The 27,876-nt window shown below is 44.0% G+C and overlaps 1 protein-coding gene across 1 annotated transcript in view; it reads right to left on the bottom strand.

Moving 5' to 3' along the window:
• LOC138528419 (retinal guanylyl cyclase 2-like) overlaps positions 1 to 27,876 on the bottom strand; it is a 772,203-nt gene that overhangs the window by 246,786 nt on the left and 497,541 nt on the right. The window contains exons 11-13 of the mRNA XM_069640033.1: positions 24,124 to 24,273; positions 15,755 to 15,903; positions 9,194 to 9,357 (exon numbers count right to left, since the gene is read on the bottom strand). Coding sequence (XP_069496134.1) covers positions 9,194 to 9,357; positions 15,755 to 15,903; positions 24,124 to 24,273 — 463 coding nt within the window. The remainder of the gene's footprint in view (positions 1 to 9,193; positions 9,358 to 15,754; positions 15,904 to 24,123; positions 24,274 to 27,876) is intronic.

The raw sequence follows: 27,876 nt of genomic DNA, 5'->3' as shown, positions 1-27,876 counted from the left end.
AGAGGAATCCTGAGAGGATCCTGGGAAAAGGATCTTCTCCTTTAGAGATGGGGGAACTCCTCCCAAAGAAAAATGGGTCCCAAGGGATGCCAATTCAGACTGGGGAGATGTGGAGACTGAGCTACCGCAGCCCATCATCTCATCCCAGAACCGACAATACCAAAATCCCATGGGTCAAACCCATCCTGATGACTGCCACCAAAAAGGGGGGGGGCGGCCCAGAACCCGAAACCATTTCCAGTTGCCAACTTTTTCTTTCAGATTCCCCAGGCTCTCCACAGAATTCTGCCCAAATCTCTTCGCTAGCAATGTTCAAAACCAGAAAGTTAGCCCACCAGTTGTCCAAAAATGTGCATTATCTGTGCCCCCTTGAGGAGAAGGAGGGAAGATATGATGCCCCGGTACAAGTACAGGGGAAGGGTACAATTTCGGCACTGGTGGACACTGGATCCCAAGCTACCCTTCTGTCCAAAAGGGCCTGTGATGAACTAAATGCAGGAAGGGGGGAGAATTACCGTATTCCTCTCACCTCTCTTCCTGGACAACTGCAGAACTTTGACGGGAAGGAAATTCCTGTCGAGGGGACTGCAGATTTGGACATCAAAATTGGGTGACTCAAGGTGAAACACCCTGTCATAGTAGTGACTCCAGAGGGCACCCCTTGTTTACTAGGGAATGACCTCCTGAGAAGGTTGTCACCCCTAATAGATTGCGTAAACAAGGTCCTCTGGACCCAGACTAGCCGACAAATAAAATTAAAACAGAGTGTCAACCATGTTAGTTTAAACGGCACCTGCCACATGGTTGAACAAAAATCTGACCATGTAGAATTTCACTTCCAGAACAACCAAATTCCAGACATGACAGTAATGTCAATAGGACAACAGACTGTTGATGGGGGGTCCTCTCTATTTCTGAAAATCAACCTTCCTTCCAGTTTAAGGTGGTATTCCACACTGGAAGGAAATACTCTGAAATTCTTTACCAATCCACAATCAGACACTCCCACTCCTATAGTCCAGAAAGATGTGAAATCAGCTCAGAGCCTGGCTGATATTCAGCATATTGGGGAGCAGTTGTTCATCCCTGTTCAGTTAAATGATGGGAAGCACTCTGTTCTCGCCCGAGTGTGTGTGAACAACGGTAAGAGCTTCATCAGCGAAGCCATGTTCCGCCAACTCCCAAAAGATCCAGCCATTCCCACATTCAAACTGATAGACAAATGGGAAATGGACCTGGAAACACCCAATTCGAAACATCTCCTGCCAAGCAGGTGTATGCTCAAAATCTCCATTGGCAACAAGAGCATCGTCCATAATTGTTGGGTCGTGCGAGACGTCACTGCCGCCTTTTACTTAGGCAGCGACATTCTCAATCGCTTCGCCATTAGTTTGTACCTAACAAACTGCAAAGCTTGGTCCCGATTAGCGGATAATCCCATGGGCTTTGATGATTCAGAAAAAGCATTTAGGTCAGCTCAATTGCTACCTTATGCAGTTGAAATTCTGATTAAAGAGGAAGTCACCATCCCAGAAAGGACCCGACAATTCTCCCTGGAAGTGAAAGTCAAAAGAGGACAAAAATTGAAAAACCCTGATGCTTATATATCTCTAAATACTTCTCTCCAACAGCAAGGGTTGGGGGTAAACCTAACTCCATTAGTCAACATAGAACATGACACCATTCCAATAGAGGTGGATAACAGCGACTTACAGAGTATTACTCTAGCCGCAGGCACCATCATTGGAATGGCGGTTGATGACCGACATTTCTCCATTGATTTAGGAAATGAACTGTTAGGACCAATCCCCAAGGACTGTTTTGACAGTGACAGTGATGACAATACAACACCAGACAGGATTTTCACCCAGCATGGGGGGACCTTCCTGGTGTACACTTCTTGCCCTTATGGTAAAGAAGATGTGACTTGTGACTTCAGAGGGGATGAGGTGATTTTCCAGGTCCATGAGGGCTGCCTTTCCCACCTGAAGCCTCCGGTCCAAATCAGCACTCTGACCAGGAACTTCTCCACACAGCTGGAGGAGGCCGCAGAGATAGCAAAACCAGAAGTCTTTCCAGGCTTCAGGCAGATGGTAGATGAGAGGGTCAACCTAGCTGATGCCTGTGTGACTCTGGAACAGAAGCAAAAGTTGAAACAAGTTTTCTTGGATTTCCAAGATCTCTTTGCGGTAGACTCATATGACTGTGGTAGCACCGACATCCACACCAAAACAATTCCCACGGACCCTGGAATGACTCCAGTGTTTGTGAAGCAATATCGTTTGCCTCTCACATCCATGGAGTCCCTTACTGAAATAATTAAGAACCTTGAGTCCCGGGGAATAATCCGTCCAGTATACAGCACCTTCAATAATCCGGTGCTGGGAATATTGAAGCCAAACGGCCAGTGGAGACTCTGCGCCGACCTTAGGGAGCTCAACAAACGGGTCCATACTTCCCGATGGCCTCTGCCCTACATTGACCAAGGGCTGGCCAAGATTCAAGGGTCACAAGTATTCACAGCAATAGACCTGACCAATGGATACTGGACTGTGCCTGTCAGTATGGAGGACCAATAAAAACTGGCTTTTACCTTTGGGGGCCAGCAGTACACCTGGACCCGGACTCCCTTCGGATACCTCAACTCCGGCAATGAATTCAACATTTTCTTACATAAGGCCATGCCCGACCTGGGTGCGAGGTGTAACCTGGCTTATGTAGATGATGTCCTCATCAAAACTTCATCTGTGGAGGAACACATAGCGGAGATCCGTTATGTTCTGATGCAGTTGAGGGCCGTTGGAGCAAAACTTTCCTTTCAGAAAGCACAGTGGTGTAGAACCCGTGTTAATTTCTTGGGGCATGAGATTACTCCTCAGGGTCTCTGTCCCCTGGAAAAGAAACTGGAAGCACTTCAGAAACTGAAAGACCCCACGACTCTGCGGGAACTAAGGAGCCTCCTTGGACTGACTAATTACAGCAGAAAGTTCATTGAAGGCTACACAGAGATCACTAGACCCCTGATTTATCTCTTGAAGGGGGGGTCAAGTGGGAATGGGGTCCAGAACAATCCGAGGCAGTAAGACAACTCAAAAGAAGCCTCTCACAAGCGCCTTGCCTAGCTTAACCTGTCAGAAACAAGGAGTTCTTCCTGGAGACAGGGTTCTCTAATACGTGCTTGACGGCAGTATTATACCAAAAGCATGACAAGGTCAATAAAGTAATCTCCTATGCGAGCAAAACTTTATCCTCTGTGGAGGAAAAATTCAACGATTGTGAGAAGGCACTCCTGGCAACGGTGTGGGCATTGAAGAATTACCGCCCGTTTATCCAGGTGGAACACATCATAGTGGAGACTCCACACCAGCCTCTGCAATATCTCCAAAGTGACAGAATCCGGGCCGGAAATGTGAGTAATTCCCAAATTACTTCCTGGATTCTGTCAATGCAAGGCTTTCCTGTAGAGGTCAGATATGGCCAAAACAAGAAAAGTCCCCTCGCGCAAGGTCTGACTGACTTGCATGATTGTGCCAGAGAAAACTGTCTCGAGGACGGAAGTCGAAAAATCAAGGACAACATGGAGGCATACCTTAATTCCCCACACAAAGTCTTTGAAGAAGACAAGTGTGAGGGAATGCCCACTGTCTATGTGGATGGATACTCGTACCATGTCGACAACAACGGGGAGAAAGAACTGGTGGCCGGCGTAGGGAATGCATGGGTGAATGAGTCCGCAGAACCCTCCGCTGGATACAAAATTGGTCCCCGAAGTAGTCAGGTGGCAGAATTGATGGCTGTGCATCAGGCCATCCTCACTGCTGTCCAACATCAACTCCATGAACTGGTCATAATCACAGATTCGGATTATGTACGGAACGCGTTCGTGGAGCACCTGGTCGATTGGAAAACCAGAGGCATGTTATGTGCTAATAACAAACCCTTGAAACATGGGAAGTTAATACAAAATATTGATGATCTGGTGACATCGAATGGGATGACCATCTACTGGAAAAAGATCAAGGGTCATTCCAAAGTAGAGGGACCAGACAAAACTGGAAATGACTTAGCTGATCAGCTGGCCAAAACCGGGGCCATCCAAGGGGATCTAATCGAAATAGAGTGCTTGTTGGGGGAAATCCAGGTCACTGCTATCACTAGGTCCCAGACAAATGCTCACAATGATCTTTCAACTGCACAATGGAGTAAGGAGACCCCTGATGCTGATTTGATTACAGCTCAGAAGGGGGATCCAATAATTGGTAAGTTTTACCAACACATTGAGGACCCTGAGAACTTTCCCCTGACAGATACCGATTACATTGGGAAAGAGGACCTAAGAGTGTTGATGAAATGTCCAAAGATGTTCCGAATCCAAGACGGTTTGTTGGTAAGGAAATCCCAAGCTGGCCATGATCAGTGGGTGGTTCCTACCTCATTCCGAAGCCTGATGGTAAGTCACGCCCATGATGCGGCCACCGCCGGTCAAAGGGGGTTTCACACAACACTGGAAATCTTAAGAGAGATTGCATACTGGCCACACATGGGACAGGACCTCGACCAATACTTGAAGGGGTGTCTTGTGTGTGCACAGTTTCAGCCATCATCCCTCACACACCGTGTGCCTCTCCAAAAGAGGGGGATGACACTGCCATGGTCATATTTGCAAATCGACTTTGTAGGCCCTGTAATCCGCTCGTCTAGAGGAAACAAGTACATGTTGACCGTTACATGCTTGTTTACCAAGTGGGTGAAATGTCTCCCAGCCTCAAACTGCAAGGCAGAAACAGCAGCTGCCCTGATGATTAACCACATCTTTTCCCGTTTTGGTCTACCTCAAAGGATTGAGTCAGACAGAGGTAGCCACTTCACCAGCGAAGTAATGACAAAGATGTGGGAGATACTGGGGGTTAAAAGGAAGCTACACATTGCTTACAGGCCAGCTTCTTCTGGAGCAGTGGAGAGATACAACCAAACCATTGTGAGCATATTAAAAACGTTTGTGGCAGATTCTGGGCCAAGTTGGGATATCCGATTACCTCTGGTCCTAACTTTCCTCTGAAAGCTGGGATTCTAGGCTTTCCAACGAACCTAGAACTGACTTCCTACTCCTTATACTTTTACCACAATCGCGATTTACGCACTCGTAAAATCTATCGCGATTCACGATTTGGCCTGATTTCGTCATCTGTAAAAAGATAGCCGCTTTTGCCTGAACTGCTAAAATTCAGTTGCAACCTAATAACCATCCCTGAACCATTGTTAGGGCTGACCTGAACTGATTTAAAGTGTCTACCACTCACCCTGAATCTCTAGAGGATATTAAAAGCATTTTTAGCAAATTTCTCACTTCGTTGTCTTCACATTCAAAGCATTTTGGGCCTGTGTTTCAAAATTCTACCTGTTTCCTCTAAGCTTGCTGGGGGCGGGAACTGAATTCCGTATTGTATTTGATTGTATTCCTGAAGACTGTGTGTGCTACTTCCATCTCCTTGCATTGCATATAGGGGGGGGGGGTGAATTGCCACCAGGGGAAAAGTGAACATATTATCTCTTCTGAAACCATATCAGTTTATTTTCTGTACTGCATTTATTCCACCTTGCATTTCCTTGAAACCATAAAGCATTTCTGCTACCCCATCCTCTATACTACTTCTAAGTAACCAAATCAGTTTACCAGTAGAACATTATCCATTGTTGATCACGGTCATATTTTAAGTTTGATATCCAATATTAATTTATTATAAAAGTGTGATAGATATATATTGTTATTTTTCTCAAATAAACCTTTTAAATTTGCAAAACAGACCTACTTCTTGGCTCAGTGGGGTCAGGGGGATTCTAAGAGAGGGGTGTTATATAAGGGTTGTCATCTAGAGTACATGAACTGGACCTAAAAATATATCAATAAGGATTTCCCTCAGCATCCCAGACTAGGCATTGACTTAGCTGTAGTGTTGAAGGGAAACCGCTTAACAGCACCCACATGAATGCCAGATCGGTATTGACTGATACTGAATCTACAGGCAACTAATGAGTGCTTTTCTAAAACTTATACACCAACGTCACGCTGTGGCGAAAGCTAGCACTTTACAAAGGTTTGATATGATAACAGTCTTGGGATTGCCTACCATGTTAGAAATGCATATTAACTTGACCAAAACTTTGGTGTTGAGATTTGTTTCAGTTTTAAGGAGTTACGGGATGTAAAGCAGGTGGAATTATCCTTGAAATCATAAATGAGTTGAGTAGCAATTTATAATGGTAGTGTGTCACTTCTTGCAGTTTGGTCTTTGCTAATACCTGTGACAGCGTTTGGATTTCAATAGCCAATCAATATTACTCTCTCAATAAATGATTGATCAATCTTGTGTGGATGAAGTGTTTTGGTCGGATGTGTTATGATTCATGGTGATTTTGACTATTTCACAATTCGTTTTCTTCTGCGTTTTATTTTACTCTAATAATAGGTATTTTTTGGACACAGGCATACATCATTTAACATCTAAAGTACAGTACATAATCAATCATGTTGTTTTTCAGAGTAGTATTTCTTATTTGGTTGCTCTTAAAATATGATTGTAAACACAAAAAAACATACATTGTTTGTTCAGCACTGCTAACTTGTTTACGGAGTTGGGAAGCAACATAACTGGTAAAATGCCTCCCAATTAATGCATTGTGTGAATATCTGCACAAGTACATCTTTACAATCCCTGTTGCATGATTATGCCGAAAGACCAATAATGCCATATTGCCATATTGCCAGGTAGCCTTTTGGTTATAACTCCTGAGCTTCTATCTGAGTATCTTCTACAACCAAAAGACCCAAACCAATAGCCGCCCTACCCCTCTCTAGTGACACCTCGGCCCCTGCCCATTCTTTGGCCAGCAGCCGTTATGAAGTAGTGTCTTTCTCTTGATATGATTGGGAGCAAAACCTGTTTGCTCTATTCTCTACGAGACAAGAAGCAAAAACCTATGTAAAATAAATGTTCACTATTCTTTGGACTACTGCAACTTTGTGTAATTTTACCCCGTTTTAATTTTAACAAAGGATTGGCATGGCCACAAGCTCTGTGGCGATATTTAAAATTGGCAGGCAAGATTGCTATTCTATGACATCACATTCAACCTTTAAGAACCAGAAAGTATTTTCAAAGAGATCTTATTAATGTGCAAAAGACATAGAAGAAAGCATCTAGCATTCCCTGTTTTTCACATGCTACAAGGGCATTACGTAAAAGTAGTCACAGCTGTTACTTAAACACACTGCATTTATGGGGTAATCCATTTCTTTAGGGGACACGGAGAATAAACTCCTATCTGAAGACAAGAACAAACCCAAGAGCACCATCTCTTGGGAACACTCCCACCAAGGAGTTAGCTGTAGAGTGTGGTTCCTGAAGGCCTATTGAGAAGAACAGCTCAACAATGAAGCCGAGCCTGTACAAAAACAGAGAGGAGACCTCAAGCGGCTAAGTCCCACCCACCTGTCAATCACTTTAAACTGTTGGTGACTTCCTGTTTTACTGACTATTTTCAATACCTAAGCAGCCATCCGTCCTATTTTCCTTTGCAGTTGGTGAGCAGATGTAAGTGCATCTAGGTCACATGGCCTAAGCCCTGCTTAGATCATTGAGAAAGTGGTAGCTGCACAACTGCAGCAACACATCAACACCAACAATCTCCTCCAAACCTACCAATCGGGTTCAGACCCAGATGCAGCATGGAGACAGTAACCATACAGGTGGTCGATGACACCCTTAACATCCTTGATAATGGCCACTCCTGGTTCTACTTGACCTCTCGGCTGCTTTTGACACAGTACACCACTAGACACTTATGGACACCCTACATCGGTGTATGGGGATCAGCAACCTTGTCCTACGCTGGTTCAAATCCTACCTCGCCAACTACTAGTTGTTTGTTCAGATGGGCTCCTCTAGATCGCCAATGCTACCTGTTACCTGTGGAGTCCTGCAGGGGTCCACCCTCTCCTCAGTGATCTTCAATCTATACACGGAGCCGCTGGGAGCCCTCCTAGACACACATAAAATCCACACCCACCAGTCCGACGACACACAGCTATACCTCAAGATCGACTCCATCAAGGATATCCATAGGCTCAACACCTGCCTCTTGCTGATCCATTCTTATATGTCAAGTGCATACTTGAAGCTCATCCCCACTAAGACCGAATTCCTACTTCTCACCAACAACACTGAATACCCAGACATACAGACCTGGCTATCAACCATGAACTCACCTCCTACACAAAGTCCCACAGTTTCCACAATAACAAACACCTCTTCTTCAAGACACACATAGCTAATAAAACTCAGAAGGTTTGGTATCACCGCTGCCTCCTGCAGAGAATCAAGCCCTTCCTCCCTCAGGACAGCTTTAGATCCACTGTTCAAGCACTGGTCTTATCTCACCTGAATGGGGGATGCACTCCTTGCAGGCCTCCCGTCATCCTCCCTTGTGCCACTGAGAAGTGTCCTACACACAGCCGCACGCCTCATCAAGGATATATGCAGATACGACCACACCACCCCGGCCCTCACTGACCTTCACTGGCTCCCACTGCATGCACATGTAGACATGAAATCCGCCACTGCAAAAAGCAAAGTACCAGAAAACAAGCATTCTCTGTTTACGCCCCAACACTATGGAACCTCCTCCCGGTCAGCATAAGACTAGCCCCCACACTCCTACAGTTTAGAAAACAACACAAGACCCACCTCTTCAAGGAGTCTCTCCTCCTAAACACCTAGGTCATCACGTCACCCATCGCGCCACCTGACTCGCTAGATGTTGCCCATCCTTTTCCGCCCTAACATCCAGTATAGCTGTACCCTTCCTTTGTGCCCCTCTGTATCCTACTCTCCACTGTATAACTGTTTTGTTACCTCTGGAAAGCGCTTTGTTCTGTATTTGTATTGTTGTATACCTTTGTAAACCGCTCCATTGCTTCTTAAAACTAGTTCCGTGCTCAATAAATACAATAGTAATAATAATAATAATAATAATAATAATAATAATAATAATAATAATAATAATAATAATATATAGTTGCATATTACCGAGAATATACTTTCGCTTGAAAGAACCAAGAGGCATTAAAAGTAGTGTGTATTAGTTCATGCATAAGCACATTGCTAGTCCATAGGGTTTCATGTTTGCAACTTACGGAGGTAGCATTTGTGATAGGAGCTTCTCAGTTTTCTGCTTTTCCACCTCCAGCTCTTCCGTTCGCTCTCGTATTAAGTCTTCCAGATTGCTTGAATACTGCTCCAGCATTCTCAACATTGAGTCAATGATGTTGGTTTTCTTACCTTTGTTGATAGTTTTAAACTGAGAAAGAAAGTGGTTTATTATTTATTAATTCACACACATTAACAACAGCCTCCTAATGGAATAGCAAACAACATGTCATCAGGGTTGGAACAAGAGTGTGTCATTGAACTAAAGCAAGAGGAATTGGAAACATATATTGGTTGACTATGTAGCCTGTCTTCTTTGAATAGTCATGTTAGTGAATGATTATAGGAATAAGTACTATATGGGCCTCATAAAGAGTTTGGCAGTACCTTGGTGGTACATCTGCTTATTGGCCACCAAATTCATTTACTGTTACAACCTCTGTGTCACTTGGTCTTACCATCGGATTAGGAGTGGTGATAGGGCATGTATATCTACATTTCTGGAGTCCATGGGACTCTGGGGAATTTTGTAGGATTTACATTTACTGTGAGTGGGAATTCTGCACAGTAAATCCTCCAATTATTGGCCTTAAAGTGGGAGAGGGAGTCTACCTCAAGCATCATGCTGGAGGTACATCCTCTACTTCAAGGTCAATTTCAGGGTGGTGTGTTACAAATGGTGGTAATTCCGTCACTGTCATAAATAGGGGTCAATAACAGAATTATTGCACCGTTATCAGGCCCCTATGTTTTTGTTGCGAAAGATCTCATGCTTGAGAATCGGCAATACCATTGGAGGTTAAGGGCCTAATTCATGGAACCTTTAGCACAGTGCAAAGTGACTTTGCACTGCCAACAAACACCCTGATTCACAGAGTGGTGCAAAGTGTAGTTTTGCTGTGCAAAGTGACTTTGCACCAGTGCAAAGTCACTTGGCACCAGTTCCATGACTCAGGCCCTAAATGTTCCTTCAATGTTTTGCAATGATGTCGTGAATCAACTTGACACACCTAGGTTTTCTGCATTCCCATTCACCACTCAACATGTTGGATATTCAGTGACTGAGTTACGGTTATAATGCAATGATATCTTAAAGGTAAAGTCCCGGTTTTTTCCATTAGCCTTCTTTTCGAGTACCAGTTATCTTTGAGATTCTGATTTAATTTTATGCATTTTGGGAGCACCCTTTCAGCAAAGGTGCTTTGGAAAAGGTGAAGGAAATCAAAATGATGCACAGAAAACAAATAAAATATTGCAAGAGCAGTAACAAGAGGAACAGATGAATAAAACAATAGCACCCGGTGCAGAGGTGCCAGCCAATCAGCTATCTCGGTTTGCAGGATGAATCTGCTAATCTAGGCCCATTTTCTGAGGGCCTCCACCTCTCACTTCCGTTGCCACCCATTCTGCACGACTTCTTCGTTTTCCTTTTCTGCTTCCCTTTACTTGCCCAGCATACACTGCAGTAAATCGTGCACTCTCCTTGATGCCCGTGTCGTACCATCCTCTGCCACCCGTGGCCACCATAAAAGCAAAGGCCATGATGTTCAATGCCCTCCACTTGTTTCCATAGCAGCCATCACAGGGTGGCCTGTTTTGCTTTCATAAAAAGGATGTAGGGCGGTGCACATCCTTTCACGAAAGGCAGCTATTTATTTGCTGGGGTGCTAATCGCCTTGATGGTGGCAGGATTTTTCCCAGCAGGTAACGGCCCAAAGTCCTTGGTGACGGTCCGTGCTTTATTCTGGCCTGTTTCGTTGCCAGTAGGCCTTTAGTGGACTAAATGATAGGACTAATGGAGCCCAAGCCTGGCCCAACAGAGGAGTCTAGCAGAATGAGGCAAGTCCAGGGAGGGTGGAGGTAGCTTCTCCACACAAAATCATAGGGATTCAGTCCAAAACCTGTACCTCAACATAGGGCAAACAGTTGCAGCAGATAATGAACGTGGAAGGCAGGGATGGTAGTAGCTGTTTAATGAAGCAGGCAAGTTAGATCACACTGTTTCCTCCCCAGCCTCATAAAACCTTGGGACAGGGACTGCATGCAGGGAAACTTACCTTTGACTCAGTCATCTGCATTATGTGCTATAGCCAAGTACATGTATCCATCCATGTAGAGTAAACATCTGTGCCGATATCAACATAATTATAATTGGTGATTTACAACATGCTTAGAATACCCAGAGGTTTCTAAGCGCAGACCCAGGGATCGAACCTGTGTTGCTCTGCGTCGTCGTGCTTGCGTTGCCCTTGATCTACCCTCCCCAGCCCATGAAGGGACATTTCAGCACACTCATACACTTAAAAACAATCTTTGGACAGCATGCTGTTTTTGTCTAATTGGACATGGCAGAGAACTGGATTATTGTGTGACACTAAACAGATTGTGCACGGCCTTGGTATGTAGCATTGAAATGTGACTTTCAGTAATGTAATTCTATGGATCAATAGATTTGCACCACATCTTGAAAACAGCCTCAATGACAACAATGTTCAGCACTTTATAACGCTTTATCCCTAGTTTGGAGTGCAATGTATCAGATTGCTTTAAACATCTGCAACAGGCATTTTATAGTGTATTTGTCAAACAGGTTAGGCATAGTATTGTGAGTGGATGAGACAAAACGACAGCGTGTCTTCAGTAGCCCAATGTGGCAGGGAAATGTAAGGACATGGCATGTCTACGGGTTTACTATTTGAAACCTTTATTTAACAAAAAGGGCCTTTTAGGGGCAAAGGTCTCTTGAACCATTAAACATTGCTTAAGTTCACTTTTCTCAGCCAGTCACACTAGCATTGGGGAAAAATTAATTCACCTCCTATTAAAAAAACAGCAGCTACCACTGGCCTCAAATAATTTACAATGGAGGGCCCTCTCAAGATCCCCTGCCCTACTCGCACCAAAACCGTTTTCCACCATTGGTTGCAGGGTGGACAGTGGAATACATAAGTAGTACATTGAGAACTGACATACACACTTAGATCCATCAAATATCAGCTGTGTTGAATTTATTGAGATGATCCTCTAATAAACCGGACTTTCCGGTTTGACAGATCCTCAAACATTTATCAAGTTCAGAGAGGCAATTCTATTTTTGCAATTAAAAAAAAGAAAACATGTGCCGTGAGGCCAGTACCCCTCCATCCCAAGAGGGCAGATTAACAATTTTCAAATATAAAAAGACTTCCTAGCTCCGCTAACCAGGTTAACAGCATACATCCAAACCAAGTTGCAGGCATGATTGGGAAGCCATTTTCTATGTAGACCTGTAGTTCTGCCGGTGTCTTAGGTCTGATGTATACTGTTTGGTAAGTAAGCCTGTCTATGGGTGGGATCAGGTGGTTTAAAAAAATTGCTGTACTGCATTGTGGCAGAGGGATGGACTAGCATCATCCTATAGGGCTTTAAACAAAACAAATACATAATCACCTTCCCTGAAATTGGCAAACAATTTGGGTGATCTTCTCAACCCTGAATCAACCCAAAATATGTGTAATTTGGGGATCGGCTGAATACATTGGTGCAGATTTATTCATCATAATTGGTGTTTGATGGCTCTATCTGGTTATACCAAATGTCAGTGTTTTACTCATGGATGTCAATGTCCATACTGGACTCAGCGGTGGAGATCACTTTTGGTCTCAGTGGTGTCTGCATGGTCTACTAGCAGAAGGCAATCCTCCTTAACTGTGCCAGTGACCTAGTTCTGATGTACACTGTTTGATAAGAACGCCTGGCTGTGGGTGGGAGATGGTGATGCACTCCTTTGAGGGAAGTGGCCTCCCCACACATAGCTTATTAAAACAAGCATTAGCAAAGTCACCAGTCTGGGGTTTAGTGAACGCATGGGAAAGGCACTTCCCAGGCACTGTCGTAGTGGTATTAACTGGTCATTAATAGAAGCAGGAGGAAAATGGAGTGAGTACCTGGGCATCCAATAGGAGCGCCTGTCAAATGCCTAATACGTATACATAAGCCAAAACTGTTGGCTTTTCCAATGCTTGTTTTGAACAGGATTTGAGTGAAGGGCACGCATATTGCTTATAAATCGAGTGGCTGAAGACAAACCTGGGTTAGACATTTTATAACTCCAGTAGCAGGTTTACAGTTCCAATTAAATCATGAACTCTCAAAAGGCCACTTTGAAAAACCCTGGTAGGCACTTCGAGTGCAACGTTTGATGATATGGCTTGATTACAGTGAGCTGAAAGAGTTCTAATGAGGAGGTGTTTTGGGTGGGGAGTGGTAGGAACTGGGTGGGAATGGTCATGGGCTGGCAAATAACCAAACAACACCTTCATGCTTTGTGTCCGTCTTCATATGTCATTTCTCCCTATCTGTACTCTAAGGCAATAGCTTCAGCTTATAGGAGGCTCTGACACTAGCAGCCCAAACTAAAAAAATGAAGTTCGGGTGGGAGCTCCAAAAACATTAATGTCGCCTAGGCATATGCACATATAAATAAGCCAAATCATTTTGAGGGCCAGATCTGCAAATATTGGCGGATGCCTTTTCTAAAGAGCCACACCGTGATGAATACTACAAAAATATCCTTCAGATCCTTACATGTTTTTCCAGGTCAAATCCAACCTCTCTAGGATCACACTCTAACACAGGTGACAGTGTGCACCTTTGTTTTTTGTTGTTGCAAATAATCTCTCGCAGACTTGTACACATTCATGTTTGCACTTCTTCTACCAAAAACCCCATAAAAACCCCACTGTCGATGAATTAACCTTGTACTGTCCAGCCATCTTGGGGATTCTCTATTTGAGACTGTGGCAGTTGGATACAGCAGCACAGATGGTAAATGCATAGTCGCAGCCTTGCATGCCAGGTGGGTAAGGAACATTACCCACCACAATATCCGTTCCCCTAGCAGTCTGTGCGACTAGCATGACATATTTGAGAGGCCGTGAAATGCCTCAACTTTCCCTCTTCTTTGGTTCAATTGAAGCAGTTGTTCAGGAACGTTGTCATCATTGTCTCTTCACATGGGAGATGCCTCCCTATGGCTAATATAGATCAAATGACCGTCATCAACCTGAATGCACACCACCTCCCAGACTATCACAAGACACTCGAGGGTGGAGGACAGTGAAATCAGGAGCCTCATTGAGTGCATGACTTCAATTCAGAGGAGGATTTGGCTCCTTAGCCGGAGGAGAAATAGAGTACTGTTGTGGAGAAAAGGTTGCGTACCATAGCAACCACCCCGTCTCTGAATAAAGATTACGTTATAATAGTGGCAGTGAAGAACAATTTTTATTTGGTTAACCATCAAGTGTCTAACAACTCACCAATTTGAGTTTCCATTACAAAAGGTTTGAATCATATTGAACCAGCTTGAATCTCCACCCCGTACTTAGATTTGAAACAAACAGACGGTTTGTCCATCCTTGATTTATAATCTTACTCTCCAAAGTGGTGCAGGTGTGTTCTACATCTTCTCTTTCATACAAGTAAAACATATCCAAGCTTCTGTTTACCACTTATAAGAGAAGGTTCTCTAGCAGAGATACTTGTTGGACTAGTTCCTACTGCATTTGTTAAAAGTTATATCGTTGCTGTTACACTACTTCACTGTTTCATACTCCCTCACTCTCCATCTTTTTGACCCCTTAAAAGCTGTCTGTAAAAAGATCCATAAATGCACACATCTATCACAAAAAAGCCACCATAACAGAATGACCGAATGGCACATTTAACATTACCCCAAGGACCTTAACAAACATTATCACCCAGGGCGAGGGGGCAGCTAATCAGGTTCCGTGGATCACAGGCTGAAACAGCGAATCGCAGCGTTCCGTGCATCAAGGGCTGAAACTGCCAATCTCAGCCTGCATTCCATGGAACCCGCAGCTTGCTTCCCTCGCCCGAACTGCCATCTTCTCCCCACCCTACTATCCCTCCTTTTTTTTTTAAATATCCACAACCGCCCCAAACCTCCTCCCCAGCCCTTACCTGATCATTGCAGTGTCAACTCCTGCCGCCGCTGCAGCTTATCTTTGTATCCCTTTGCCGGTCGCAACAGAAATGGAAGAGGGGCTCCGTAAAGAGCCCTGCCTTCCATTTCCGTGGTGGCCATCTTGGAACAGTATTTTGTAAGAATAAACGGGACGCTGCGAGGCATCCCATTCATTCATCGAAAAGACCCCGCTATCAGCGTCCTGGGTTACTGTATCGGCAACTCGGGATGCTAATGGCGTTAGTAAGCCGTTCCATTGGATTTACCAGGGAACAATGTCACAGTGCCCTCGTTAAATGCCCTTGCTTCGCTCAGGTCTTTAAATCAAGATGCCGGGCTGTTACTCATGTTATAGCGCATGAACTGGGTTAGTAACACAAGAAAATAAGCAATAAGCTTGCTAAATCCTCCCTATTTTCAGGTTGGCAGGCCGTTACTGGCCCTGCATGCCCGTGAACAAGGGGGTGATTTCTATAGTATACAGAATTTGATGAGCTAGTCAATATCCACCATAGCACTTGAGCACACTGCATCAGAGATACAATATTGCATGAGACAGTTCTTTTCCATATTAACCAACCTGGTCAAAAATTTCATCGAAGGTGGGTCTTCGCTCTGCCTGTTCACTCCAACACTGTTTCATTAACTGGATACATTCCAAGGGGGCTTGGTCTGGGGCCACAGTTGGTCGACATAGTGGTGGGGGTTTCTTCACCTTTCTTATGATTTCTATGAGAAAAAGAAAAGCTCTAAATTATTTTATGGAAGTATCAAGTTGGTACAAATGATATGGACAGCATGTCCAAATCTCCACACACACTTTAAATACATTGTTAAGAGCAGAAAGCAAATAGATTTGCTGCAATTTTATCTGTGAAAGATTTCGAAAAAGCATCTTCATAAAGTTTTTCAGGCTATGTTTGTATAAATAACGCAATTTCTGTGATAATACTTTTCATAACTATCCTCTATTAAAATGCATGTATCTCTCATATTTGCTTAATTGATATTAATATTGATATTTTATTTGTATCGCGCTCACACACATGTGTTTCAGAGCGCGACGAGGCAAGGGAGGAGAACAAGGGAGAACAAAAACAATGATCCTACTAGGCCCAGTGACATTGAGAACGCGCAAGTGCAGGGGACAGGGAAGGGGGTAAGTGCAAGGGGGGAGGTGGAAGTGGAAAGTGCTGCGCATAGGAATGAATAACAAGAAATGGTAGTGCAGCCAGGCAAGTGGCAAGTGCTAGGTTGAAGGCACAGACCAGGAGTGTCTGATGAGGGCGGGGATTGGGGGGGGGGGCGACTGTAGGGTTACAGAAACAGACCCAAGTGCAAGGGTTGCCAGGAGGCAGTGCATGTAAACTATCTGCAAAGTCCACCATAATACCTCGTTGGGGGTCATTTTAAAAATAATTGAAATTGTAAGCAGGGCACTGCCAACATTAGCACTACATGATATTGCGCCCTATGCATGCAGTTTTCAAAATGTGCGGGTTGGAGGGCACAAGTACAGAGGAAGACCAGATGAAAACTCCTCTACCTTAGACTTTTCCTCTCTGTTTTGCAAAACCTGTGTACTGGCTGGAAATGATGCTTTGCAGGCAGCTTTCACTAATGGATTCCTATCGAATCCGTCTCCTCATTAGCAGGTGCTAATTTGACGCATATTCCGGAGGAATCCATTAGTTTTAAGCCTGCATGAAAATCTCATGTAGGAGTAAGTAAAAGTCTCATACAAGAAGTAGGAAAGCACAATCGAGATGTCAACGAGGCTCACTGCCCCTCCTCCACCTTGTGTCAGTGAGACAAGAGGCAGAGCGGAACATGGAGGCATGAGAGCAAAACACCTTGCGTTGATGCCTCCATTTTCCACACTGCCTGGAGCAAATGCCTCAAAGTCAACTTTATCTCCATTTCATTTAGAATGTATCATTTTCATTTTTCAGCATTGAACCCCATTTACAGACAACATCAAGATTAGGTAGACTTCATTTGTAAGTAGTTCAGCTTCCCTTTCCAAAGACGACTAATGTATTTCCTGCTATTTCCAATGTACCATAGAATCGATCCTCTTCATTTTAGGTGATGTTGATACATACATTTAGCATGACGTCAGACTGATTAAAGTCTATAACATAACCTTATGATCTATTTATGAGTGATTAAAGGTATATCACAATTCTGACACTGGACCATTAGGGAAAGCCAGTTGTGGACCAATTGCGGTTTAGAATTAATAACGATGCTCAAAACTGTTCCCTTGTCTATAGATTCTTGCCAATGGTCTGCAGAGGCTGCACTGGATTACATGGATCATTGCTGCTGCTCTGAACCATGATAAGACCATGCAGAAGACCTTTATCTCGCTACAACGTCATTTACAACCTCTATTCATCCCTGGTGTCTGCTTTTGGAGGACTGTTTAGTTTTCTATGATATTATCTTTTGAATGTTCAATTTTTTAGATTCTTTCTCTTTGCATTTTAAGGGGCGGGGGATCACTGCCATACCCATACCCTCCATTGTCCTCCCACGCCCCCCTATTATTAATTATTTTGCCTTTTTTAAACTACTTTTTGTAACAACAGCATACTGCCATTTTAAATATCTAGCGTCATGTTTTTTTTTCATTGAACCCCCTGCTTTAAACCATAGTTGTATTTCTAGGCTGTGTTGTTACACCCAACGTTCTGTTCCCCTGATCTCCATGTCATTATAATTCTTGCGTGTAGTCTCCAGTGCTTATGTGTCTGTTCTCCAAGACCTCCTATGTGTCTTCATTCTTCCAGCACTCCTGCTCCCTGTCTGCAGTGCTCCTGTTTCCAGTCTACTGCGCTAACTTACCTAAAAATGCTATATCCAAAGAGAGACTTCAATCACTAATCCTTCATGGAAAGGGCACCAGCAGTACGAGTTATGTTTCACACAGTACAAAGGGAATCATTAACCAAATTCCCTAATTTTAAAGTCTTTGTATTGGCATGTATAGGGTACATCATCAATTGGCTACACCGTGTGCCATCTATGTCACATATACATGTAGAATGCATTAAAACAGTGAATAACTTTATAACAAAACAAAAAAAAAACAGTCTTCATCAACAGCTTAGTTCTTGGGGCGTGCTTCTATCTGTTGCATGGGAGCATAATTGTATGCGATGCTGCCTGTGGCAGCCGAAGGCAGGGGGTAATTATTTGAGTTTCCACCTTCCAGTGGCCCTGCCCCTAGTGGATCTGGGCTTCTCAGATGTAGGCACAGTTCATTCATGGAGGTTTGTCATCAGATGGATGGAACATGTCGAAGGTCAGCGCCTTCCAGGCCTCAAATGCAGGACCCGCCTCGTCTCCAGCCCTGGATACTCCCTCTCCCCAGGCCCTTGTCTCTGCATTAGCCCAGTGCTCAAATTCGCTGCGCAACCTGGAGTACAGTGGGCCCCCAGCCTTTTTCCATGCCATTTCAAAGCCCTTTTTGCCAGCACGCATGCCATGTCCATAAATTTAATTGTATGTCTGAGTTTGCTGATTCTTGGGTAAGTTCCCAGGAGGCATTCTTTAGGTGACCAGTCATATCTAGTCACCCCAGCCTTTCTGCAGGCCTTCTCTATTGCTGCCCAAAAGCACCATACCTTCAGACATTCACAGAACAGGTGCATCATTCCCACGTTCTCTGACTTGCACCAGGGGCAACCGGGATTTACATTTTTATTGAATTTGGCTATTCTGCTCGGAGTCATGTAGGTACTATGCAGGACATTTAGCTGGATTAGTCTAAAATGGGTGTTTCTTGACACTTCCCGGAGATATGCTAGTGCCCTCTCCCATTCCTTCTCGGTGATGACACACCCCAGGTCTGCTTCCCACCATGACTTCAGTTTGGTACTATTGGGATTGGGTCTGTCTGCCAGTGAGTTTTAAAGCCTAGACTTAGGTTTCCACACATCACCCAAGTTGTGCAATAGTGCTAGTAGTGGGTCTGACTCCGGTTCCCCAGGCCATTCTTTCCAGCACTTCTTAGCTGCCCTCCTGATCCTCTGGTACCATAAGTCCCAGACTCTCCTGCCTAATTGCACTATCATTGGGGTTTTGCTCAAGCACTTCAGTGGGATCCACAATGTTTCCTTTAGGTGTATAGTTACAACCAATTGCTTTATCAATTTTATCTCCGAGGTGGCCTCATCTGCAAGCCATTTAGCCACAAAGCTTAATTGTGCTGCCAGGTAATACCTTTCCATGTCTGGCAGTTGCACCCCGCTCTCCTTGTACGGCGGTGTTAGCGTGTTCTGGGTGCAAAACATGGAGTTATGCTAGAATTCATGTACACAATTTGTAATAACGGGGCTGCCGCCAAACTTCAACAAGATTATTCTGCATCTAATTCAATTTCTACAGTGTCCATAGCCAGACTGCTGGCAACAAGTCTGTGGGCCTCATTACAAGGTTGGAGGTAGCCTTGCCGGTAAAACCGGCAAGGCTACCTCTGAACTTGCAAGAAAGTCTGGCACCCGCGAATGGGCAATTATCGGGGTATTCCGGCCCCGCCGGAGCCGGTAATTGCCCTTTCGCGGTGCCAGAATTGGGTGAATCCCATTCCCATTGAGCCCCATAGGGTTCAATGGGGATGCCTATAGCACCAGCACTATTCATAATGGTGCCGGTGCTACAGGCCTGCTGTGCTCACGGGTGCCTTTCATCCCACCAGGTCAAACCTGGCGGAATGAAAGGCACCTGCGAGCACAACTCAGAGTTTGCCGGTCTGGAGACAACAGTACCAGCAAGCTTACCGGTACCGTTGTATCCGGACCGGCAAGCTCGTAATGAGGACCTATGATGGTTAATTGTCATTTCCTTGGCAGCCCCTTCTAAACTGTTGACAAATCAAGCATGTCAGGAAATGGAGAAAATGACTTATCAACAAAATCACAACACGCACGCAAGTTCTGTCTTTGACTCATATTGAATCGCTGTCATCCTTACAGTCCAATAGAACCACATTAACCAACATTTTACCTAGAACTGCACGGGTAAAGTACAAAGAAGAAAAATTGCAGGAGGAAACGTCTGCTAACTCTGTGCTGGCGATGGTCCCTAAATTCATAAGAGTGCATGCTGAAAGATGTGCTTTCTTGGTTGCATCAGTTAACCTCGAGTAGGGATTGCCATATGGCATCTCTTATTTGCAGTCATATGGTATTCTGCAAGCGATGTAAAACCTTACATTTTTAGTAATCTGCAATTTGCCTGTCTTGATGGATGAGATCATTAGTTCCTAGTGCTATGAGGCCTCTGGGTATTTGTGCATTTGATTGATTGATTGCATATTTACAATGCACCTGTGTTTCATACACCCTACAGCATACCATACCATTTGGCCATAAACCACATCACATAATTACAATTATCACAGAAGATGTACCAAGACGGTCACCAGGCTCCCAATGAGACACCGTTCTATGGTACAAAGTGTAAGCAACAAGATGAAGCTATATGTGCTGTGAATGCATAGGTGTCATTGGGTGATGGACAGATGGGGGTAACAATGGATTCAGGTGAAGTTTTCATTGCTTCTGTCACTGGTCTTCCCAGTGCTGCTGTAGGTTGGCAACACGCAGCATCCACACTTTCTTATCTATGGGCTGCCACAGACATAGTTTACACAGAAGGGGGTTCTGTGATATAACTTTGCCCTCTGAGCTAACGCAGCATTTGCAGTAAGTACGTCTTTAGCTAGTGTATGTTCCTCCAGCCCTCGACGTGCTGTGTTACTGCTGGCCACAGGGTGCAATTCAACTTCAGGGGTTTGTGCTAAGAAGGAGGGTATGTATGCCGTTTCTTAGTCACTATTTCCCTCACTGTTGCCATCATGTAAATAAAGTTTGATAGGTCTAGAATGTAGAGACAAGGCATTGTATGTACTCTTTTAAAATGAGTGGTTCACCCTGGCCTTGCCCTGATCATTATCTATTGCTGAGCGATGCAGTGTGATGCCACCACGCACATCCCCCTCTGCCACAGATTCAGTGAACGGATCCTAGACTGGAACCAGCAGACAAGGCACCTGTAGAACGTGAACTTCTACTGTCCTCGGTTGCAACATAGACGGTTGCCGATTTCTCCCCTCGTGCCAGGGTGTGATCTTACTTAGAGCAGGAGAGATCTGATCTGGTTTCAGTGAACAGTCTGTTGCATTCATGCCAGTGATGACACTGAATGTAGTACCCGCCACTAGTGAACATGCAGCACATGGCCAATGCCTGTTAGGTCATCCAATTCTGCTGTAAAATGTGCTGCATTTCTACACCTACCCTTCTTCCTCCAGTGGTTACTGATAACATGTTAATTGACATATCATTTTATGATCCGCAACCCCAAATGACTGCCCCCCCAAATACTGAATCAAGCTGTATTAGATCGCAAGAAAACTCCTCCAGCCCTCCAATAATGTCACACTCGAAAAATTATACAAAGACATCAAATGTAAGCGAACGGTAGAGTAGGCCACGTAAGGTTGCAGTTTAATCAATAAAGCATTTTGTGCAAAATCTTGAAGTAGGCAGCATTCCATCAAATCCGCCAGCAGTGGCCCCCTGCCTACCTCCACCATAATAATCCTAAGTCAAATAAGGGATAACTAGGGTAGCTGCGGATGAATCATTGTCATTCGATCCTTGGAAGACAGTAGACCTCAAGGAGCTTCCTGCTGCATCAGGTCAACAGTCCTTGAGAGATGATATCAATTTTGGGAAGAGTATGTTGAGCAGTATCTTTCATGACTCTGTTTGAACTGACCACTACTAAGTCTTTTACATTATCTAAAAATACTCCCATTTTTTAACATTGTTGTATTTTGCCTACAAACCACTAAATATTTATGTTTTATTTTTGGATCCTAGTAATGTTATTTCATGCATATTTTCTTTTACGTACTGCAGTAAAAACATATTTTTACTACTTAATGTATCTATGTCCTGTACCACATCATTTGATTTTTATACTTTTTTAATTTAATCAATTTCATCTTTAAACCTAATTTCTTGAAATAGAAGTCCCTGTCGGTTACAATATGGACCATCGAAATGTACCTGGATACTTCCAGTTATTCCTATCTTGTACAGCTTAGAAGAGAAAATAAGTCCTCACTAGGTGATTGATGATAAGAAGACAAAGAATATTCCACTAACCGTAATTTTATAAGAATTGTCAATTGCATGCAGGTGAACACAGATGTTAGCACTTAAGCACTGTGGGGCACCCTACATGCAAAGTCCATGAAACAAAGTGGACCAGGAAAGAGTCAAAGCAAAGAAAAGTCACTCTTAGGGGGTCATTTTGAGTTTGGCAGTATCCCGCCAGTAATTGTGTCAAGGATACCGGCAAACAGACCTACCATTACTGACACCTGATATCCTGGTATTACTGGGATATTACAGGTGCCAGCAAAGTCAGTCCTTCTCCATTCATAGGACTCCATGGGGGTTGGGGGATTGCTGGTATCTAGCTCTTGGCTGGAGGTAAATCAGGTAACCCCCACTTGCAAACTTGTAGTTTGGCAATGTGGGAAATGTGGCGGTAATGGAGTTACTGTCACATTTACTGCCAATTCTCCCGCACCACCAAACCCATAATGAGCCCTAACTCTTCAATTTTCTACTCTGACTCGTGGAAAGTAAATGCTGCCGGCAAATATGCTTCACAAGCACCGGTGGACTGGCCTACATGGTTACAATATGGACCATCGAAATGTACCTGGATACTTCCAGTTATTCCTATCTTGTACAGCTTAGAAGAGAAAATAAGTCCTCACTAGGTGATTGATGATAAGAAGACAAAGAATATTCCACTAACCGTAATTTTATAAGAATTGTCAATTGCATGCAGGTGAACACAGACGTTAGCACTTAAGCACTGTGGGGCACCCTACATGCAAAGTCCATGAAACAAAGTGGACCAGGAAAGAGTCAAAGCAAAGAAAAGTCACTCTTAGGGGGTCATTTTGAGTTTGGCAGTATCTCGCCAGTAATTGCGTCAAGGATACCGGCAAACAGACCTACCATTACTGACACCTGATATCCTGGTATTACTGGGATATTACAGGTGCCAGCAATGTCAGTCCTTCTCCATTCATAGGACTCCATGGGGGTTGGGGGATTGCTGGTATCTAGCTCTTGGCTGGAGGTAAATCAGGTAACCCCCACTTGCAAACTTGTAGTTTGGCAATGTGGGAAATGTGGCGGGAATGGAATTACTGTCACATTTACTGCCAATTCTCCCGCACCACCAAACCCATAATGAGCCCTAACTCTTCAATTTTCTACTCTGACTCGTGGAAAGTAAATGCTGCCGGCAAATATGCTTCACAAGCACCGGTGGACTGGCCTACAGGGAAGATTTTCCAGTAGGCGTCTGCACCCTGGTCCTCTTTTGTGTGTCAACCTATTTTAATTCCACATGCTCTTATAAAACAAGGGTTGGACTAGCTGAAAGTGTGTAATATGGGGCCACTTTGAAAATGATTTCCAGGGCCGCTGTTTGCAGGCAGTGTTTACTAATGAATTCCCTCCGAATGTGCCTGGTTTTAATCAGGTGCAAAACTGAGGTGTCATAGGAATCCTTTTGTTTTAATCCCGCTTGAACATTTTATGCAGGCGTACAATGAACTGCTCACATGAGATGAAGGAGATGAGCATGGCCGAGATCTTATCTCCGCTCTGTGCCTGCCTTCCACCTTGTGTCGGCAGAATAATGGGTCCAAGAGGGACATGGAGTTGTAAGTGCATTACATCGCACATTTGCATCTTAATTTCCTTCTGTACCCCATTCAAAAGGAGGGTGCATGAGTCTTTTGCACTTCACTGCACATGCAGAAACAAAGCATACTTGCATGTTTGTATACAGTTTTACATTTTTACAAAACTCTAAAAACAATATTCTGAAAACAATACACACCTTCAGCTCCAAGTCCCGACATACAATATGGCGGGCCACGGACAACTACCTCTTGTAAAATTATGGCAAAGCTGTAAACATCTCCTTTAAAGGTTCCCCTCTTGGCCAGTGCCTGGTCTCTTAATAATTCCGGGGCTGTCCAAAACAATTCTGGAGAAAAAAAAAACATTCATGCATGACTACACAAGATCTCAAAGCAGCACAATGAATACATGCCTCTTTAGGCAACACCACATTTTATGATATGATTGGTTATTTATAACGCACTTAATACCCAAAGGTTTCTAAGCGCAGGCGAAGGGATCGAACCTGTGTTGCTCCGGTTGTCTTGCTTTTAAGGCAAGCACGGTTCCCCAGAGCTATCCTCCCAAGATTTTGAACTGATGACGACTCCATCTCTTAGTGTGTAAGTTCATCTAAGAGGTAAGTGTTCTCTAAGCAATGTTAAGTGTGTCTTAGAAGTACAAGGTTACTTCTGGGAAAGTTCCTAACTATTAAAATAACTCAGAGCATTGCGTATAAACAATTAATATTATTTTGTGGTTTAATATGGAAATACAGACATCAATAATATTGACTTATGAACATATTTACTATCCAGTTAATTATTGTTTTAATTGCATTTTGTTAGTAACATAAAAAATGCATAGAACCTACAGCTCCATCTATGTACCTCAATTTACAATCCTACATGTACTCAGTATGAACTTTACTTCTCAAGCCAATCCAAAGACAACATAGGTAGCCCACACGTCTCTAAGGCAGCCGACTCTGAGACCCACAACTCATGTAATGTATTTGTATTTGCATTTATTTGAAGAACAGGGGTGTCAATGTTGATACAGATGGCAGGGGCATTGCCACCAAAGGCTGCCTGTACAATAGCACAAAGTGGAGAACAAAGGGCGAGACAGTTTATCATGGTGCAATAAAATGGGACACATATCAAGGACAAAACAAAACAAACAGAACAAATATATAAGAAAAAAAGGGACGTACAAAGATAAAATTAACCTAAGTGGACAAGTGCTTCAAACTAAAAGGAGCACTTTATAAGTAAACAAAATTACATTATTAAGCATCACTGAAGGGAGTGTTGGGGTCCGGTAGGGAAGATGCGGGAGAGGGATGTGGGACCTCACGTAATTGAAGTTTGGGCCAAGCTTTGAAGGGATATTTTTGGCTGGCTTTGATTGTGATGGGCAGCAGGTTCCAGTGGAGCAGGGCCAATAAGGAGAAAGAGCGGAAGCCATAGGAGGAGTGGAGGGGCCCTGGGACAGTGAGGTTGAGTGCAGAGGCAGCTTGGAGGGAATAAGGTGGTGTGTAAACAGAGATACAATCAGATATGTAGGAGAAGTAACTTCAAAAGGGAGCCGTTGTGCCTGAGGAGTCATCAAGCATGTTGTCAGTAGGTAGAAGTGGGGTGGGGGACATGGATTGTTTGTAGAGAGCCTGGGTGTCAAGGTTGAGGACTTTGTTTGGAGGGTTGAATGGGGAGAGAAAAGGGCCCAGGAGTAGGTCTGAGCAGTAGTCAAGTGAGATGTGCACAAGGGTGGAAATGAGGTTTCATAGAGTGGATAGTAAGAAAAGGACACATTTTCTGAATGTTGAGGAGGTTATATGAGCAGCAGAGGCAGTGGTAATGATGAATTGTTGCAGTCGGAGGTCACTAAAAGGTGATAGCAAAAGCCAAATGATGAGATATGTCCTCCTAGGGCAGAATTATAGAGGATGAAGAGCAGAAGTCCAAGGACTGATCCTTGGAAGAGAGGCCAGAGTTTTGTCAGTTACATGAGATATTAAAGGATCAGCCTTCCAGGTAGGATGTGATACAGGTGAGAGCAGTTTCCAAAATCTGAGGTCCTGGAGAGTAGAGTAAGGATGAGAGGGAAGTGGTCAACAGTGGTGAAGGGAGCAAGAGAGTTTAGATTGGTATCAATTCAAGAAAATGTTGGAGACATGCAAGAGTCCTATCTCGGTAGAGTGTTTACTATGGACCATTATCCTCAAGGTAGTTAGTGATCTGGTTGAAGACCGCCCACTCAATGACATTTGAATAAGGGGGAAGGAGAGAAACTGGGTGATAGTGTGCTGGTACATTTGGGTCAGTGGAGCGTTAACACCGTTGCAGATTTGAAGGAGTCATGGAAGAGTCCAGTGGAGAAGAAGAGGTCAAAGAGCTCAGAGATGTAAGGGCAGGTGATTTAGACCAAGTCTTTGACCATTTCGAGAGTAAAACGGTTCACAGGAGTGCAAGACAGGTTGGTGCTGCTAATTATGGGTGCTAATTCAATAGGAGAGGTTGGGGAGAGGCGTCGAAAGTAGAAGAGGTAGGAGGGAGAGGTGGTGAAGAGAAAGAGAATGAGGGAGAGAAAGGAGGAATGTGAGAGTGTCATGGATTGTAGGCATTTTAGAGGAAATGTAGTGAGCAAAGTAATTAGCAGAAAGGGAGAAACCAATGGATACTGGCTTGGGAGGTGCGAGCAAGGCTTGGAGGGTAGATGAAAGTTTGGAGAGGTGATTGTAAAGGGAGGAGATTAGCTTTGTGAAGTAGGAGAATTTGGCAGAGTCCAGCGCAGAAGTGAGGGCAGCTAGATCATATTTGTACTCTTGGAGTAGGGTATTAATACATCATTTGCACCAGTGTTGTAGGTCATAGTGCATGTTTGTTTTGAGGGGCTGAATTTCAGAGGTGATCCAGGGTTGAAGATAGAGATGGGAAGGTGTGAATGTGCAAGCAGGATAGTGTTGGGCAAATGGAGTCATAAGTGCATAGTAACAGTCATAGAACACATGGTCAATAGAAAAGGCATGAATAGGGAATAGAGATAGAAGTGAGATCCCCATATCATCAAGGTAAAGGGCAAGAGAGTCCTGAATGCATTTTCTCTTAGTCATTGGAGAGGGGAGAAGAGTCAATGAAGAAGTCAGAAGAGGAGAGTGAATTAGAGAGAAATACAAGGTCAAGAGAATTTTCTCCAGAGTGCTTAGGCTGGTCATTGGGGGAATAGGTGGAGTGGTCAGCTAGCAGAGGGTTAAGTTAAAGGCACATGGCTACAGAGGGTTTGGAAAGGTTAGAGTCCCCCATCATGACAATGGGGATGTTAGTAGAAAGTGACTCAAGGAGAAGTTCAGATTATGGAAGGCAGAATTGTGAGGATCCGGAGTGGAAGAAATAGGCAAGTGAAAATAGTTTAAATAGGGGGTAACTCAAGAGAGAGGGCAGTGGGGGAGCAGAAAGAAAAGGGCTTGATGGTTGGCTGAGAAGAACAACCAAAGGGCAGTTAACAGACACAAAACAGTCTGGTGAGGTAATACAATCTCGACAGTGAATGGATAGTAAATGGGTGGAAGGACCATATGCGTGGAAGAAAGAGTCCATTTAAGGGGCAGATTAGTGATATCCTGGCTTGAGCAGGGATTCTTTACAGCCCTACCAGGCCCAATCGGGTGTTGCTCATCGCTGTTCTTATCCCTTGACTGCAGACTCCCTGGGCTGGGCACCAAGGGGAGACTAAAAAGGGATACAGTGTGTCACATGGCCAGCTATGACCCTATCACAGTAATGTAGGCACCTGTATCTCTCAATCAACCATAACCCATCGGCACACAGTTGCAACATAAATATTTCTTGAGGCTACATTTTTCGAAAACAATATGTGTACGAATACATGTATTTTTATAGTCAATATTTACACTGGATGTATGACTGTGTTTTTTATTTTATGGGTTTCAATACACATGAGTTATAAA

The sequence above is a fragment of the Ambystoma mexicanum genome, chromosome 7q (assembly GCF_040938575.1).
Source record: "Ambystoma mexicanum isolate Mex_15411 chromosome 7q, UKY_AmexF1_1, whole genome shotgun sequence".
NCBI classification, from domain to species: domain Eukaryota; kingdom Metazoa; phylum Chordata; class Amphibia; order Caudata; family Ambystomatidae; genus Ambystoma; species Ambystoma mexicanum.
This window is presented reverse-complemented; position numbering and strand designations above follow the sequence as displayed.